At 44.0% G+C, this 18,388-nt stretch overlaps 1 protein-coding gene across 1 annotated transcript in view; it reads right to left on the bottom strand.

Moving 5' to 3' along the window:
• The window catches only part of CCDC85A (coiled-coil domain containing 85A), a 221,036-nt gene extending 202,882 nt beyond the window's left edge, over positions 1–18,154 (bottom strand). Inside the window, exons 1-2 of the mRNA XM_063078677.1 lie at positions 17,635–18,154; positions 9,791–10,748 (exon numbers count right to left, since the gene is read on the bottom strand). Of these exons, the coding sequence (XP_062934747.1) occupies positions 9,791–10,748; positions 17,635–17,895 (1,219 nt within the window). The 5' untranslated portion in view covers positions 17,896–18,154. The remainder of the gene's footprint in view (positions 1–9,790; positions 10,749–17,634) is intronic.
• Between the last annotated feature and the right edge of the window lie 234 nt (positions 18,155–18,388).

Genomic DNA, 18,388 nt, shown 5'->3' with positions numbered 1-18,388 from the left:
CTAGTTGGTTTTTGTAACATGAAGAGGCCTGCTCTGCCAATCAACACAAGACCATTAACAACCTGCACAGCCAAACAGACAGATTCCTTTAAATTCTTCATAGCATCCAGGAATTTCTCAATTGCCTTTGTCTGCTATTTTCATCCTCTTCCCTACTGTAAGTTGACTCTTACCTCACTTTGCTATTTAAATCTCATCTAATCCATCATCTGCAAATACGACTAATAACTCGCCTTTCAGCATCTTATTATTCTGTTTGGGTGGATGGGCGAATTGGCACTTTCTGCCCAGGGAAACAGAAGAGATGCTGAATTAATGAGCCTGGTTAATTTGAATTCTCAAGAGTGGTTCAACAGACCAGGCTGCTGTGAACAAAAATCTGCAACTCAGATATTCTGACCTTTTAAATGCCATCAAAAGTGTAATGTAAGTGTACTTTACTTCTGCCTATAGTAGCATAAATCAGAATAACTGGCTTAATTAGTTTTGTTTGCAGTAAGCTGAGTTATTAAAAAACACAACTCCTTGAGAGCAGTTGGTGTTGCCATCTGGCCAATCCCTTTGCTCCTGGTCTCTTTTCCTTCTGTTTCTTATAGTCCAGAAGTTGACACTTCTCCAGACACACAGCATTTTGCCTGTGAATACAGCCAGGTGTGTGAAGACCAGACTAAGGTCAGTCCATCTTCTCAAAAATGTTTATATGGAGGGAATATGGCCTTGGGTTGGGGAGAGGAGAAAGGGTAGTAAGGCTATTAGACTTCCAGGCTAGGAGTAGGAGACCAGGAGCAAAGGGACCCGCCAGAATTCATTACATGGTTGTCCACAGAGCTGTGAACTGTGCATCCCCTCTGGCCAAATCAGAGGTAACCAAGCAACAGATCTGAGCTCACCTACTAGATCTCTAAGCCAGGGTCTAGTGATGCTCACCTTGTCTCACATTCTCTAGTTTCTAGTTTTCTGGAATTTCCAACAGGAATGGGGGAAGAGTGGCTCCCTATTCCATTTAGGGTCTTTATCATTAGCATTACCCCTACCTCAAGTGGCCTCTAAGTCTAGAAGAATAAATGTCTTCCTTATAAAACTGATTGTGTGCCCTGAGAATCAGCTTGATATTTTTCTAGTCCTCTACTAAGGAACAGCTGGCCTTGGGCAATTCACTAAACTTGCTTGGCAGTCAATTTTCTCATTCAGAAAAGGTAGGGTTAAATACTTTACAGCTCCACTGTGGAGTACTTCATAGCTCTAAGTTCTATGATTCTGTGACTTTCTAAACTAAATATAACTATATTGTCCTAATTCCTTTCTTTTCTTTCATATTAAAATAGGTATCTATTCTCAACTAAATGAACTAATAGAATATAATATATATTTTATTTAAATAAACGTATATGTGCATATATACACTTTTTATGTATTTACATATTCAGCACCAACTGAGTTTTTTTCTTTCCTACTGATAAGAAAACACAAACTATGCTCCCAAAAGCAATTCATGCCTGTTAACATATTTTTAACCAGCTAGCAATTAGGGACACTTAGGAAGTTACAACTGCCTACCCACAACCCAGATCAAAGATTTCTCAAAAAACAAAACAAACAAAAAAAAAGAGCCCTCAATAGCTGGAGGAAAGATGACAAGACCTCTCAGATTCCTTTATAATCAAGACCAGAAGGCAAAATTTTGAGTTTAACATGATGATGAATATACTTGACTAGAAAAGCCAACTCAATCGGGAAGCATCAGAGACCACCTTCAAATGCCTGGTCATCAAAATTTAACTAAAACATTCCATCTCTCAACATCACCAACAGGCAATAATTGTATTATAAATATTCTGTTTGCCGAATTTAAAACTGTAAGGCTTCACTTTCCTTTATGTGGCTGAAAATGAAGGTAAAAGAAATATGAGGGGGAAAGTAATCTAATGTTTTTAAATTCAATGCATTTAATATTCTATTAAATATACATACAAGAATAATAATCGCTGTGTGTGTGTGTGTGTGTGTGTGTGTGTGTGTGTGTGTGTGTAGAGAGGCAAATAATTAAAACACAATCTTTGAGCAAATACCAAATCCAATCTCTTTCCCTAACATATCCTGTCTCATAGAAAAGCCTACAGACGGTTTAAATAACTAAAGTTCTGGAAAAAAAAAAAAAAACTAAAACAAATATTATTCCTGAAGTTTCATTTATCTGTAATTTCATACTTGCATAGTTTCAACTGACGGCCAGGACCAAGTCCCAAGACTTCTTGAACTCTTCCCTAATGATTTGAGTACAAAAGCTCAATAGTACACATAATTGTTATGTGAAAACTGTAAATGAACAGCCATGTGTGAATAACCCAGTTATCGCCTTAGGATGAACAAACCAGTACTGCTCTTGTAAGGATGCTAATCCAGGCTGCTACTCCTCTGCCATTTTCTTTTTTCTGAACACCTCTTCAGCCTCTCTGCAGCTTAAGGACTCTCTGTCTCAGAAAGAGCAGTGGTTCTTTCTATTGGAAACACTTGAACGGCACTCTAAAGAGAAAGCAATTTATGTCAGGAGCAGCAGTAACTTGAACCTCACTCTTTTGCAGATTACAGACTCATAAATTAGAGCTGAGATTTCATGTCTGTATTCTCAAGTGTCCCATGGTCTACTCTTGATAATGAATCTCAAATTTCCCAGCTTTGTTGAAAATCAGCCCATTCCAGAATATGAAAGTATTCTTCATATTTCCCAGAATCAAATTCAAAATAATTTTTTTTCAAGTATGCACAATGTGCACTATAAATATTATGCATTAAACTACTATTAAGAGCAATTTGGGTATGCCAAAGCACCCAAGAAGCACATATCTGAGTTCTTATGACATTACATAGCTACCTCAACTATCTGAACTTTAGTCAAGACCCAGAAAATAAGCAAAAATGAACCCTTGAAAAGCCAAAATACTTATAGATGGATGACACATGGACCATGCACTAAAAGTTCATATACTTTACTCATAGAAGGACGCCTCAAGGTTATTCATTCTTATTTTAAACACAGTTCTAAGTGTGGTTATCCACTTTCCCAAGCTATGACCATCCATCAGAAGCAGCAGAACAGAATAGAGAACAATGATGAGAAAATGAATTAAAGTCAGGCCTGCTGAGGGCAGCAAGGAGAGCAGCTGAGAGCATCGCCATACTAGGAGTGACTAGAAATCTAGTTTTAGTAAAGGACATACTGGAAAAAAAAAGAAGAATACCCATCTGGGTCATTTAATGTAGGAACTGACAGTTCTACCTCTAACCATCAGAGGTAAGTGGCTAAAATTGGAGAAGTTTTAGAGTCCATGGTCATAAACTTCAGTCTGGAACACTTACTCCCACCAAGCATACACTAGCTCAATGGTGCTACACAAGGAAAACATTATCATTATGTTTAAAGCTTTGGCAAAGTTTGGCTTCACACTCTTATTTCTGACCAGCAGAACTTGACTAAGATCTCTACACCAATTCCTCCAGAATAGTCTATCATGACTGTGAGTAAATACATAGTTCTACACATTTTGTATTTGTATTGTATTCATTTATTCATGTACTTATGAATACTTGTGTGTATTCATGTACTGTATTCCTTTGACACCTGTGAAAAGTCGTTACCTGATGAAATGGAATAACCCACCGTAGCTTTTCACTTCCCCATGTTTTGCTCTAAATTATTTCTGTTGAAAAGATAAATTCATCACTAATTCAATGATCATAATTTTCTATTATAGCTTCTGGAAAGTTGCAATGAACCAGAACATATAAACATTTAATTGATTTCAACTGGGTCTAAAGGACAGAATCATAATCAGTTGAAAGAGATTCTTGGTTTACTTCATGGCAGCAACTAGCTTATGTGACAGGATGCTAGATGCATTTGACCATATTTGGAATAAACAGAATCAACTGGATATTTGGTACTGGTCAGATGCAAAATTAAAGTTATTAAAATGTATATAATTATACATACACACACATATATAATGCTGATAGGTAGACAATCTCCTTAGGGAAAAAGGTTTTCCAATAATTCACCTCTCAGATATTTTGAAATTTTCTAAAATAAACTATATTTCCAATATTAAGCTTTCTATGTCATTAAATGAAAATGTACTCTTATGATAAATGCAATATGTTTTAAACATACAAGTGTGGTACAATAAATCGATTCTATTTTTCAAAATTCCTTAAATTGATGTTCTATCAAAGTATATATAAGGATTCCAAATTACTACTCTGAAGCTTGAAGAACAAAAACCATTACCTAGTTCTTTAACCATCTATGTGTCAGTTCACACAACAGAAAATACAAGTATACCCAGAGGACCTCAATTAAAATAAGTTCTGGTATCCCATAACCGTGACGTTAACATTTTTCTCCCAAGAGACAATTTCTATTGTCCAAATTCATTGGTAAGTTATATTCTTTTTCTAAGCAAAATAAAAGTTTTATGAGAGTGATTATTCATGCTATAGTGCACTACTATTTAATTCACAGACAACCTTGTTTCAAAGAAATCCTGCTGGGTTCTTCCACACACAGGTTATCCTACCCTTCGTAGACGAGGCCACTTTGTGTTATCAGCATTTTTCATTTCCTCATTAACCATCTCAACAGAGAATAAGGAGCAGTCTTAAAACTCAGGGTAAAACCTATAAAGCAGATCTGAAATGCAGTATTCTCTTGTGGGAAATACTCATTAGCATTACAGGCGGTGCATGATTCACACGCACCACCAACATCCACTGTATATGGGTTTGAGATCCATGCACTGGTTTTTTTTCATCTGGATGTGAAGTCTTTAAAAAAGTAAAGCAGTCTTTAACCTATTCATATGCCAGAGGTTCCCTCAAATTTAACCTAACAACTCTACCCACCAAAAATGTGAATTTTCAATCCACACCCCTAAGTAGTGCATTATTAGACAGCCTTGGCCTAAAGTTGAGGGGAGCGAAGTTTCATGGTATCAGCTGGAGTCAATCCTTCCCAGTTCTGGAGTTCAGCAAAGGAAGGAGAGAAGTTAACTTTCTTCTTCCCAGGAAGCGTGGGTGTTTCAGACCTTCACTCACACCAACCCATCTTAGGCAGCAGTCATGCATTTAAGGCAGTGGTTTTCACCTGATCTGCTCATTAGACTCACCTGAGGAGCTCTTTTTCAAAATTATCAGGCCCGGTGCCAGATCAATTCAATTTGCATCTCTGAGTGTGAGTCTCACCCACTGCTATTTTTTGAAAGCTACCACAGTGATTTTCATCTTCAGCCAGATCGGAAATTACTGCTCTATGGCAGTGGTTTTGGAGCAGGAGCAATTTTGCCTATACCCCACCTGTCACCCCAGAGCATTTGCCAGTGTCTGGAGACATTTTTGATTGTCATAACTAGGGGAATGCTCATGGATAGAGCCAAGTGATGCTCCTAAACCTCCTAAAACACACAGGATAAGACCTCCCAACAGAGATTTATCCTGCCCAAATGTCAATAGTACCACTGTTGAGAAGCCCTGAAACGGGAAGAGTTGTTGAGAAACAGCCTGCGATACCCTCACAAAAGAATAAGAGAAGCAATAAGAAGCTTTAAGGAGGAAGACTTCAATCCTGACACTCCAACCAACAAGGCCAAAGAAGTTCTACATGAACCTTGTCTAACACAAGTAAATAATTCTTCATATGTGCTCTCATTGGCTAGGGTGATGTTGAACGAGGGCATGAAGCTACTGTTCACTGGATGTGCTCGAAGAAGGCAAAGGGAATCAGACCCAGCAGGATAATTAAGCAACTTATTTTTTTAGAAGAAGAAGAAAGATAAACAATAAAATAAAGAAAACATTTCTCTACTTATTCCTTCTCATTTGCTGGTAACCAAAAATATGTGCCTGTAGAATTAAACTCAAATGATCTTTACTACTTTTTCATCTGGATTCATAATGTCCAATGGGTGAAGTATTTGTAAGGTCCTCTGATCATCAGAATCTTCTTTGCCTAGAAGGCCAATGACAAACAGCTATTACTAGAAGAAACTGAATTACCCAAGACATCCATGACCCAGGCTAAAAGAGTTATCTGTTTAAAAGCAAAGATCTGCCAGCAGATATCTGGAATCAAAACTCCTTAGTTTCACTATGGGAAAAAAAACACTTTCACCTAAGAAAATTCAACCCAACTTTGGATTTCAATGCAATCAGGTAAGTGAAACCCCCATTCTCAATAGTTAAGGCTGTCGGACTGTGAACATTTATAGCTAGAAGTGGCTAAGCAATTTCTTAATTTACAAATCTGGAATAGAGCAAGCAATTGAATGAATGGTCAAATGCCTTAATATTTAGTTGTGATAAATGTTGAAACTACTTCCTATTTGAAAATGGAACTCTCTATGAACTGGAAAGAAATAGTTGAATGATGACTTCTAATGAAGTAAATGCACTCATGAGGATTTTTGTGTAGCTTAGAGATTTTTTGTTTGTTTTGCTTTTGTGTTGTTTTTTAATCAGCTAGTAATTTTAAAATGGTTATACAGACTTAGATATTTTTAAAAAAGGAAAAATACCTAAAATTCATCTTTGCATTCCAGTCAGAGATTAAGCCAACTGTTTTAACCAAAAGGAACTCTTTGATGTCACGTCCAACTACTATCAACTGAGTTTGTAAACGAAAGCATAAGAAGATTTAGAGATGCCTGGATTTGTCCGTTTGTGTTGCTATAACAGAACTACCTGAGACTGTGTGATTTATAAAGAACAGAGGTTTATTTGGCTTACGATTCTGGAACAGTTGCACCTGGCATGGGCCTCAGGCTGCTTGGCGGCCGGCGAGTACGAGCAGATCACATGGCGAGAGGAAGCAAGAGAGAGAGAGAGGAGGTGCCAGGGTCTTTTTAAACAACCAGCTCTCGCAGGAACTAATAGAGTGAGAACTCATTCATTAATCCCCTACCTAGGGAGAGCATTAATCCATTCATGAGGGATCCGCCCCCATGGCTCAAACAGCTCCCAACACTGCCACATTGGGGATCAGATTTCCACATGAGTTTTAGGGGGACAACACATCCAAACTCTATCAATGCCTAAGTCACAGTCAACTAAAACAGCAATCTTCTTGATTGATGTTCCCTTAATGCACGTATGTGTACATGTGCGTGTGCGTGTGTATGTGTGTGTGTGTGTTTGGAAAGAATGCATATCCTTGCAGGTAGGACAATATTCTGCCAAGATATACTTCATCTCTGTTTCAGTCGGCCATAATACAGACACACTTCCCATTTGCTTTTACCTGCTTTTTGTTCAAGCAAAAACATGCAAGTGCTCATCCAAAGCACTCATATCTCACACCAACCCCAAACAGAATACTCTGGAAATGACTCAGCAAGTCTGCAATTTGGGATTAAACTAGGCTGCTGGTTCCTATCTGTCTATACACCAATGATCCAAACAAATTGTGTGGAGATTTAAAAATATGAAAAAGCATGTTTTACCATCCATATCAAAAATTAATTTGTAATGGCAGGATAAAAACAAGCTGCCAATGCTCAAGTTTATAGGCTGATGATCCCTAAACATCTCATTGTGCCACTTCATTTTCCAATTAATTACTAAAATAAAAGCACAACGTAAATGCACTGAAAATATACTCTGGTGAGGATATTAACAATCAGTAGAAGATTTGTCACTTAAGAATAATAAAAAGAAGCAGACGCAAGGATTGAATTTACAGTGTCATTGTATAAAAATGCATCTGCCACATCAAATTTGTAACTAAATTAAATTGATCAATTTTAAGAAAGATTTACCTGACCCACTAAGTTTATCTCAATACAGGCAATACGAAGCCATGATACGTCATCTTTATCTAGAGATATACTTTACCTTATGCAAGGCATTGTTTAAAAGTTGCACGTAAAAACTCTTCTTTATATATATTTTTTTCATTGATTTTTAACATTTATCTGTACATATATGTGGGGTGCAATGATTCACTGAGGGTTGATAGCACAGTTTTGTTCCCATTAGTCTATTCTTCTTGTAAGTTAAATTGTGCTTTGATTACACTAGAGTTCTTTAAAGGAGCCCTTTTTTAAGAGAACTGTTTTGTAAGTGAGCCAAATGCCCGTAAGTATTTTCTTTTTAGTTTAAGAAACAAAGTTGCCTTTAAATAGTACACATTAAAAAGTAACCAAAAAATAGAAAAGTCATTACCTGTACCTTCCCATTAGCCCATTCCTCCCTCTAAAGACAAGCTTCATGACCAATGACCTATCTCAGGATAGTAAGACAACCAAAATTTTTTTTTAAATGACTTTCATCTCTTCTGGAGAACTGCTTGGCCAATGCTGGCCACAGAAATTGTGACAGCATCTCCACTTTTGGAAAGAGTGAGTGATGGTTCAACCATCCTAGTAAAAGCACCAGCAAGGAGGCCTCAACACAACAGGTGAATTGGCTTCTCCTGGCCTCTACCTCCCATCACGAATAACTGAGAAGGCAGCTGCTTCCCATCTTTCCCACACTTTCTATTTCCATTTGTGCTTAAAAGAATATTGGAAGTATTAGAAGCCAAGCTTCAGGAGTCAATTTTCAGCACTATGAGAAAAGGATTAGGATGAAATGGAATCCAACAGGTAAATCCCCAAGAACAATATTGAAAATTTACCCCTTCATGTCGCTGCTAAAATTGGCAGCCTCCTCCACCACTGCTCAGAGCTGTCTGCACACAGACACCAGAGAAGCTTTCAAATAAAGCAAATACCTCATATATTTTGAATGAAAAACAAAAAAACAGTTTATAAAGCCAATCATTTTAGCTTCAATCAACCGCAGGTAACATAAAAGGATTGTGGGGGTTTTTGGTTTTGCTTTTTTTTTTTTTTTTTTTTTTTAAGAAATGATTTCTATCTTGAGTTCAAAGTGGTTTCAGAACCAAGACGAAGAAAATTAAGCCTCTTCCTAAAGTTTTAAAAGCTCAGGTTTAGAGCAGCCTCAGCAAATGCAGCAGATGTTATGCTTTGGAAACCAAAGGAGCACTCAAATGCATCTGTACATTTTAAAGTACATTTAAACAACCAGGAAAGATGTGTCTTGTAATGTATTCAGAATATGAGTAAGGGAGTTTGGTGAGAGAGTTGCTGGGTTTTGAGTGAGTAGGGAAGAGAATCACTGAATGATGCAAAAAAAAGCCACAGATTCGTGTTCTGGCCCCCAACTCGATGAAAAAACTCCTCAAGGTAAAGTAAGGTATATTTATAGGCATTCAGCCAAACCAGCATCAAGCCTTTTTAGGGACACCATATTTTTTTTTTAATGCTATTGTTTCTCATAATAAATACTCATTTCTTCCTGCACATAAGCTATTAACGGGATTCAAAAACCTTTTGGTCACCATTCCACAAGCGAGCCCCAGTAGCAAACAGCACACAACTAGGAAAATGCTCAAATTCAAGGGGAAAGAATCTTAGAATGGTTCTACTTTTATTTCCAGGACCTACAGATTTCAGCCTGACAACTCAGGGTCCTAAGACACTACTGTTCCTCTCCCTCCGCTAGCCCCTCACCCCCAACCTTCTTCAAGCTCACTTGACTGATGACTGTAAACCAAACACAAATCAAATCGAGGGGAAGAAACACACGAGTGATTTCGGGGCAAATGTTTGCTCCTCTTCCCCTCCCACCGCGTGGCTAGTGCCCACATTTTCTAATACTGCTGGAAAGCCCTTCACCGGTCCTAACTCTCTACCGAGTTGCCCCAGCCACAGCAGGTCCCCAGCACGTACTGACCCACCATTCATGCCACTGTAGACATTCCGGTGATGGGGTGACACGTCCTCCTGCGCCTGCCGTCTGAGGGTGCCCTCCCTGCTGCCTCCGCCGCCGCCTCCGCCGCCGCCGCCTCCAAGTTTGTGGTCTGGGCTGCCCCCATAATGCTGTTTGAGGTGCTCGGGACTGGTGCCCCTGGCTCTGGGTAGATGCTCCAGGCTCCCGCCGAGGGCGTGTTTCTGAAGGTGCTCCGGGCTCCCACCGCTGTGCCTGGCGTGTTCGGGGCTGCCCCCTGGCCTGTGCTTTTGGAAGTGCTCAGGGCTCCCACTCAGCACGTGCTTGGGCAGCGTTTCGGGGCTGCTCCCTGGGTGCGGGTGCCTTTGCTGTTCTGGGCTGCCCTTGCACAAGGGTTTGTGGGGTTCGGGGCTAGGTCCTTTGAGTCCTTTGGGGTGATCCGGAGCCCCGGAGGACCTGGGTTTCTGTAGATGCTCGGGGCTGGCGCTCCTGTGCTTGGAGTGCTCCGGGCTGCCCTCGCCCCGTGGCTTCTGCAGGTGCTCGGGGCTGCCACCGCTCGCATGGTGCTTGTGGTGGTCCGGGCTGTCAGTGCTGCCCGTGCTGGAGGTGCTGCTGCCGTCGCCCACGTCCCGCACGTAGGGCGCGGTGGAGGCAGCGAGCTGGCACAGGCTGGCCTGGCTGTCGATGGAGCAGCGGCTGCCGGCGCAGCCCGCTCCCTTCTCCTCATCCAGCAGCACGCAGAGCTCCTTAAGCTCCATGTTCTCCTTCACCACCTCCTCCTGCTTCACCTCCAGCTCCTTCAGCTTCTGCAGGTATAAGGCCACTTCCTTGTGCATCACCCCGGCCGTGTAGCGGCCCAGTCTCTGCCACTCCCGGGACACCCTCTTGCCTTTCTGCCGGTCATCATCCAAGAAACAGCAGAGGTCCCTCAGTTCCTGGTTGTCCTCCTGGAGTTTCTGGTTGATATCCTGAAAAGAGACATACAACCATTAATGGGAGATACCCACATGAGGTGTCCTCAGACTCAGACTTCCTGGGAGCCGGAGGGTCTGGAGCTGGTGAATTCTCTGTGATGTCAGGAGAGGAGGTGAGAGGGTGGGAGGAAGCTGAAGGTTTGTAGGTATCTAAAAATTAAAATAATAGGTATTGGTTATGTTCCCTGTAAAATACTTTACGTACATTATCTCATCTAATTTTCACCAAAACACTTAAGGGATAATAATTATTATGGCTTTTTTGCAGAAGGGGAAACTAAACCTCCCAAACTTTCATTTGTCCAAGGTCATCCACTTAGTATTTTGGGAGCAACCAATTAATTAACAGGAAACCAGCCAGCAGAAAAATAAGGCTCCCCCACCCCTCCCTCAAGAAAGATGGCTGCTTGTGACCAAAGCTCTGAGGCAACAGGCCTTTCACCAGAGCAAAAAAGTACAGCTTAGTTTTTCAGCCCATGACTCAGGATAAGCAGCCCCAGCCCCCCACTAGGGAAATGCATGATTGCCCTCGAGGGGCATTTCAGTCCTGCACATCCTACCCCCTACTCGCCAGACCCATCTGGACGTCTCCTGGATGTCTTACACTTAACACAAGCAACATTGAGCTCTTGATATTCACAGCCCCTCCCCAAAATGCACCTCTCAGCAAATGCCACCCCCACCCATCCTGTTGCTCTTTATAAAAGCCTGGGGTTATCCCTGGTATCTCCTTCTCCCTCACCTTCCACTTCTAAGTCAGACAAATCTTTGGAACTCTACCTCCAAAATCTAGCTCATCTTGTCACTCCCTTGTTTAAAACCCTTTAATAGCTTCTCACTGCCCTTAGGATAAAGTGCAAAATCCTTTAAGTCTCCCGAGGCCCCAAATGCTCTGACTCAGTCTACTTCTCCAGCATGAATGGTGGTGATTCATTTTTTCACCCACAACTACTTAGTAATCGTCTATTATGTGCCAGCTACCAGTCCAGGTGCTGGGGATGTATCAGTTGATAGAGCAAAGACCTCAGCATCCTACAGCTTTCACTCTGGTGGGAAAGACTGGCAAAAAGGAAGTAGAGAACATAATGTCATGTAGTGAAAAGTTCTGGAAAGAAAACTAAAGCAGGTTAAAGAATACTACTTTTCCAGAGAAGGCACCTCTGCAGAGAAGGGAAACATCTGTGCAAAGACCTGGGTGAAATGAAGAAGCAACCCAGGCAGAGAGGGGCAAGTAGAAAAGCCCCCGAGACAAGCGTGAGAGCAAGTGCTCAAGTGAGAGTGAGACCAGTGCACCTGACACCTGACATGCAGTGAGCAAGTCCACAGCGGTGGAAAGAAGGTGTGAGAGGTGTCAGGGCCTCGGTGGTGTGGGGCTTGGTCAGCCATGGGAAGGACTTGGGGTTGTTGGAGAGATGAGGACAGTAGAGTGACATGATATGATTCACTTTGCAAAGAATCACTATAGTTCTGGGTGGGGTTGGGGAAGAGGAGAGCAGGGAGGGAGATGGGATAAAGTGGAAGCTGGGAGGCCAGCGAGGAGGCTACCGGGCTAGACTGGGTAGAGGGACCTGGTAGTGGCCTGGACATGCGGTAGCAGTGGAAAAGGTGAGAATATCTCCTCTCCATCATGCACTGACTGCCACCAACACTGGCCTTGTTTCAGGTCCTCAAGGAGCAGGCCTTTCCCCTCTTTCACTTGGAATGCTTTCCCTCAACCTTCAACACAACCATCAGGTCTCATTTTATAAATCATTCCCCCATAGAAGCCCTTCTAAAGAAAGGCCACCCCCGATCTAAAGAAGGTCCACTTCTATGCTCTACCATCCCCCCTTAGACGCTTCCTCTGTTGTACTTATGACGATCTGTAACCACATACATATGAGCATTGCCTGTTAGTTCAGGTCTCCAGCCTCACTAGTCATGAGAATGGAGATCTCATCTTTTCTATTCACTTCTGCGTATCCAGAGCACAGCATCCCACTGTCACTACCTGAATCGGAGCAATTTTTAAATGGCATAGTGAGGTCCCCACTTATTCCCCATTCACAGATAAAGTAAAGGGACCAACTGCTTCTTGAAGCACGGTGATTTGACAGTAATGAAACAGGAGCAGAAACGGAGCTCCTACCTAAGAGTTCCCCAGCTTTACAAAGCCAGAAGACCTCTGCTCCTTTGACTCCATCATCTAATCCAGAATTAGGGGTACTCAAAGACAGAACTTAATTCTCTTAAACTCAGGTTGATTCCAATACTGCCCCGATACTAACTGAAAAAGTAAACTATAAAACATCTGCCAACCATGCCCTTCCCTTCCTGACCACCATGAGGCCTAAGATGGGAGTAAGTTTTGAGGCCTGAGGAGGAAGCCTGCAGTTCTAACTCAGCATTACCAACAATTCTGTTTCCTTGTTTCTAATGCCCACCTCTTCTTTTTGCTTTCTCATTGCCACTTTCTGAACTCAGGCCTGACCTTGGTCTGCCCCATCCTCTAGAGATCTTCCCTCACCCACTCCAATCCAAGCACTCCTTGGTCAGACTGATCTTTAAAAACAGTTCCTGCATGTTTGGCCCCTCCTGCTTATCAACCCTCATCACCTCCCCTTTGCCAGGGAAAATGAATACACCCCTCGGCCAGGCTTGAAAGGCTTTCCCCTGCCTCTCTACCTTGAGCTCCATCTGTCAGCTAATTATGATCCCTGAGTGTGTCTGTGCATTTCAACTAAAAAATATCATCTTCTCCCCCATATGAACGTACCTAAGAGGAGAGAGTCTTCCAAGAAGTCTCCACCAACACTAGAACAGCACCGCCAATGAATGAATGAATAAAGTAACTTTCCCACTCACTGCTGAATGCCTGTAACGCACACTAGCTAGAGCACTCATTGGGCATCATATTTTCTCCTTTTCTAATGCAGATATCTTAGCTTCTAGAGGGCAGAGTTCATTCCTATGCCTTTCTTTTCATATGTGACATACCTGGCATGGTGCCTTGATTATACTGGACACTTAATGTGCATTTATGGACTGATCAACCCTTTAAAGCCCTAGGCTGGTGGCTAAAACAAACTACAGCTACAGGTATGGAGAACGGGTTTCTTATTATTTTCTGCAAGTCCCTGCTCTGTTGGAGTCTATAGTAGTAAGAGAATAAATTATCCCGATACTGATGCTTTAGGTGAAATCAGAAGCTGTGGATATTCAGAAAAAATAACACTAAACAAAATTAATCTTTCTGAGCTTCAAAAGTTATTCAACATTTAGTTTAATCCTGGCATTTTATAGAAAGCTCAGGTCTATGTTCTTCATCTAAATGATTCCATCTGAAAGACTATCCTACAGTTATTACTGATTTCTTCAGAACTGGAAAGTAAATAGTATGGGTGCTACTGTGGGCTTCATGGGATTAATGCCTTTTCCAAAGGAAGTGAAACATACACTTCTGAGCATAACAGATGGAGCAGACAGGGTTGGGTACTGGCCCATTCAAGTTTTCTTTATAACAGCTCCTTCCTCCTATTACTAGTTTTCTTGGGAATAATATCTACTCTCCAGTTGTAAGCTATGTCCTTCACTTTCTGATGTACAGCTAAGCAACCTGCTTGATAATAACCTTGAGAGCCAGCTTCTTCAAATCTGCCACATTAAGACTTGGGCTTTCTTTTTCAAAAAATAAAATTTTAAAAATCCTTTTAACACTACCACAGGCCACCAGATGTTATCCAAGTGTCTAAAGTGGATTTTTAAAACTTGAATCCCACCTCATAGTATACCACCCAAAATTTCAATCCCATGCCTACAAGCTATCAAGTACTATACCTATGGTTACAAAACTGTTTCAATTTGTTCTTTTTCTTCAATTCAGAGTTGGGGGTTGGTGCACTAGGGAGCAAGGAGGGAAATTAATGCAATACAGACAACAAATCTACAGATTCACTTCCCTCAAATCAGCCCCCCACCAAGAATCTGGGTCAGAGTAACCTGAGTGTTGGTATATGCTCAGCAGTCCAAACACATGGTTCTCAGGAACCCAATTCCTTACAGCATCAGAATCCTAACCAGAATCTCCTTTCTACACCCCTTTCAGAACCACACATTCTAAGCAAAGAATATCGACTAGCCAAAAGATAAGAAAATCAGCCTCTTTTGAACATTTATATCTGTGTGACCTCGAGAAAGCTATCTAACCTCATTGGGGTTTCTTCATCTACATATCATTTAATCCTCATAAAACCTCATATGAAATTAAAATCCCCATTGAGCAGAAGAGAAAACTGAGTCTCAGAGAAGTTAACAGTTTGCCCAAGCACCCAAATCATTAGGCTCCAAATCCTATCTTTCCACTGCCCTGCCTCCCAAATGTTTAAACATAAGTCAGCCAGTGCTAGGACCCAACCACCCACCCCTCAAAAGAAAAGAACTGATGCTTCCATCTCCTGTGTCTACAGCTACAGTACCACCTACAGCCTCAAAAATATTTAGATGCAATTTCAAAGTCAGCTCACAGAAGGGGGCATAAAAAAGAAAAGTGTTGTGGCCTTACTTACCCTGCATTTACAGTCCTCCACTGAGTGCCAAACCATGAGAACAAAAAACCCTTTCTTCCAGTTAAGTCAAAATGAATAAATGTGCCTATCATTTATTCAGTCAACCACATTTATGAATCTCTATGGTGTCCAAGGAAGCTCTGAGCCAAAATGATGAAGAGAAGGGAGAAAGCTGGCCCCTCAGTGGACCTTGAAAACCACAGCACCCTGAGGGGTGGGCCAGGGGCCTTGGAGGCTGCTACCCTGCAGCTGCCCAGGGATGACAGAAAAGGAGGAGCAGGAAGCTGCATCGGAACGTAACCAGCCCCCATCATTCCTGAACTTGGTGAGGAGATGAACTGGAAAGTCTTTTGATGCCAGGTCATGAATCTAGATAGACCACAAAGAGACTTTCCTACTTGGGGGTGTAACTGTCCTTAACTGGCCTAATAATTATTTCATTAAATAAGGCTACTGGAATGAAGACCAGGACCCCACCACAATACCACCCTCCTCCCCCATTCACATAGACCCTCACACACACAGTCAATCCACACAACCTAAAGAACTTTCAAGCCTTTCTGAGTTATTATGTTGATGCTCCACACTATTTAAATCTGTATGAAACTAATTGATTAAAAATTCTTTCAAGTCACATTATGGTTCAGACCACGGAAGAAGATTAAATTGGAGGGTGACAAACTAATACCATGTCCAGCTTTGCCTAAGAAACCCAGATCCTAGAAACACACAACTATACATTTATGTCCTTTCCTGAGACAATAACTACCATTTTTTGTAATCAAGTCCAGTATTAAAGCTTCTCCTATATTATCATAACTTATTGTCACAACACGCTAGAAAATGGTTATCATTTGCACTTTATTGGTGAATAAAATAAGGATCTGAGAAACTAATTAGCCAAGCTCACCATCCTAACAAATGAGGATTCTAGATTCAAATCCATCTCTGAGATCATCTTCCCACTAAACTAGCCTGCCTCTGTTCCCCAAAGAGCCTAGTGCTTAAAACACTCCATTAGTAATGAATTAAGCCAAAGGAAAGAGCAATCCTTGGGATTTTTCTGACTGTGCGATCTTCCTATCCGCACCACTCTAGGGACTAGACGACAGTACGTTTGGGCCTCCAGGGAGAGCCATCTCCACCTGGACTAGGCCCAGCGCACAGGTAAGCCTTGGGCACTCCACCCCTCCCAGTGCAGTCCTCTTTGCCCCCGGAATCCCAGCGCTGGAGCGCTGAGGCAATTAAGGAACAGCATCTACTGCCTGAGGAATGGGGTGGAAGTAGAAAGGGGACAAGAACAGCCTGTGCCTGTGGGAATTCGCTCCCTGAAGTGCCTGCAGTGATTTCGTTTCTGTCTGGCTTCCTACAAACAAAGGCAGAACAATGAGAGGAAGGAATACAGGAGGCACCAGCGCAAGCTGTGAGGAGAGGAAGTTTGCGGTGCACAGCGGCAGGGCGGTTCCCGGCCACCGGCCTGCTGCACCCTGGCAGACACACTACTGGCACAGTCAGCTCTCCAGGGAGAAAAGAAAGTTAGCGGGGTGTGAGGGGGTTCTCCCTTTCCCTAAGAGCATGGGAAGGGCTGACTCAGAAAGCATCACTGATCAACACCTGGGGTACCCTTTCGAACCCCTACACCTTGCATACTGTGTCCCCTCTCTCTCTTCAACCTCCCCCCCCCCAAGCTGGATAAAATTAAAATCGAACTGGGGATGACTTGGGGAGGGGAGTAAGGCAACTCCAGGCGACGCCATCCGAACTCGGGGTGAAGGAAAGCACAGGAGTTGGTAGAAGACGTGAAGGCAGGACTTAAGCTCCTCTGCACCGGGCGACACAGGCCGGCTCTGAGGGTGGCGCCTGCAGTTCTCCCCGGGCGCCCCGCCAGCCCCTCTCTCTGGCAGTGGCGCCCTTTCCTCGCCCTCTGCCGGCTGAAGAGCTGGTGGCGCCAGAGCAGCCGTATCCCCGACTCCCAAGGGCGAAGATGCCCTGGACTCGCTCCCCTTCGCCCTTGACTAACTGCAACCCGGCTGTCCAAAGCACTGAATTTGCAGGCTCCCTAGGGAATGGAAGGTTCCGCGTGCCCATCTTCTCCCTCCCTGCCTTTCGGCATCCTCGGCGCCCTCTCCTCCCGCCGCAGAGGACCCCGAGAGAGAGCTGGATGCTGGCGCGCCCCGGATGAGGACCGGGAAGGGAGCAACCGCCTCCGAAGTTTGGAGAAGTTTCCAAAGGGCTGGGGAGAGAGAGGAGGCTCACCTGTTGGTGGGAGGGGGAGGGAAAGTGTGCCTGGCCCCACCTCCCCGGGGCGCCCGGCTCCCCGCCCGGCCCCGGCTCACCTTGAGCCCGCGGATCTCGCCGAGGTGCAGCTGCAGGCGGCGGTTCACCTCGCGGATGAGGTTGCTGTGGTCCAGCATCGCGCTCACCTTCTCGGCCTCGGCGCGCCGCAGGCTGCGGATCAGCTCCTCCTTGCTCCACTGCAGCAGCTCCTCGTCCGACACTTTGGACAGGTCCTCCACCGCAGCGGCCGCGGGCGAGCCGGCCGGGGCCGAGGGACAACTTTCCGCCGCCGCTGCCGCGCCTCCGGCCGCCTTCGACATGGTATCCGCGCGGTGGTAGGTGCGAGCGGGTGGAAGAGGCACAGCGACTCCCGAAGGCGCGGGCGCGGCGGAGCCGCCTCCGCCCACACCCCTGTGCGCTCCGGCGAGTCAGCGGCACCGCCCAGGGGCCGCTGGGTTGGGGCGGCGGGGGTCGCGCTGGGCGACCATCCTACCTCGCCATCCCCCCGAGCGCGCCCGCGAACCCCCAGGGCCGGGCAGCCTCCCGCGCGTGGCTGCCGAGGCCCGTCGCAACTCGCCGCAAGTCCATGGTGAGGGGCGCCAGGGAGCGGGAGCCGCCGCGGTCAAACCCTAGGATCGAAGGGAGGCTCCCAGGGGGCTAAACCCCCGTGCCCCTGCCCTTTCTCCGCCCTAATTCGAGACTGTCGCCTCCCACACTCTCTCCCTCTCACACACACACTCACACACATGCACTTTCCTCCCCCTTGTCCAGCTGCAGCCCCGGCTTCTCCCCTCTCCTAGCCGCGTAGGGCGC

Source organism: Cynocephalus volans, chromosome 14, assembly GCF_027409185.1.
Source record: "Cynocephalus volans isolate mCynVol1 chromosome 14, mCynVol1.pri, whole genome shotgun sequence".
Classification (NCBI taxonomy): Eukaryota; Metazoa; Chordata; class Mammalia; order Dermoptera; family Cynocephalidae; genus Cynocephalus; species Cynocephalus volans.
Note: the sequence above shows the minus strand (reverse complement) of the source record. Positions and strands in the feature narration are given on the sequence as shown.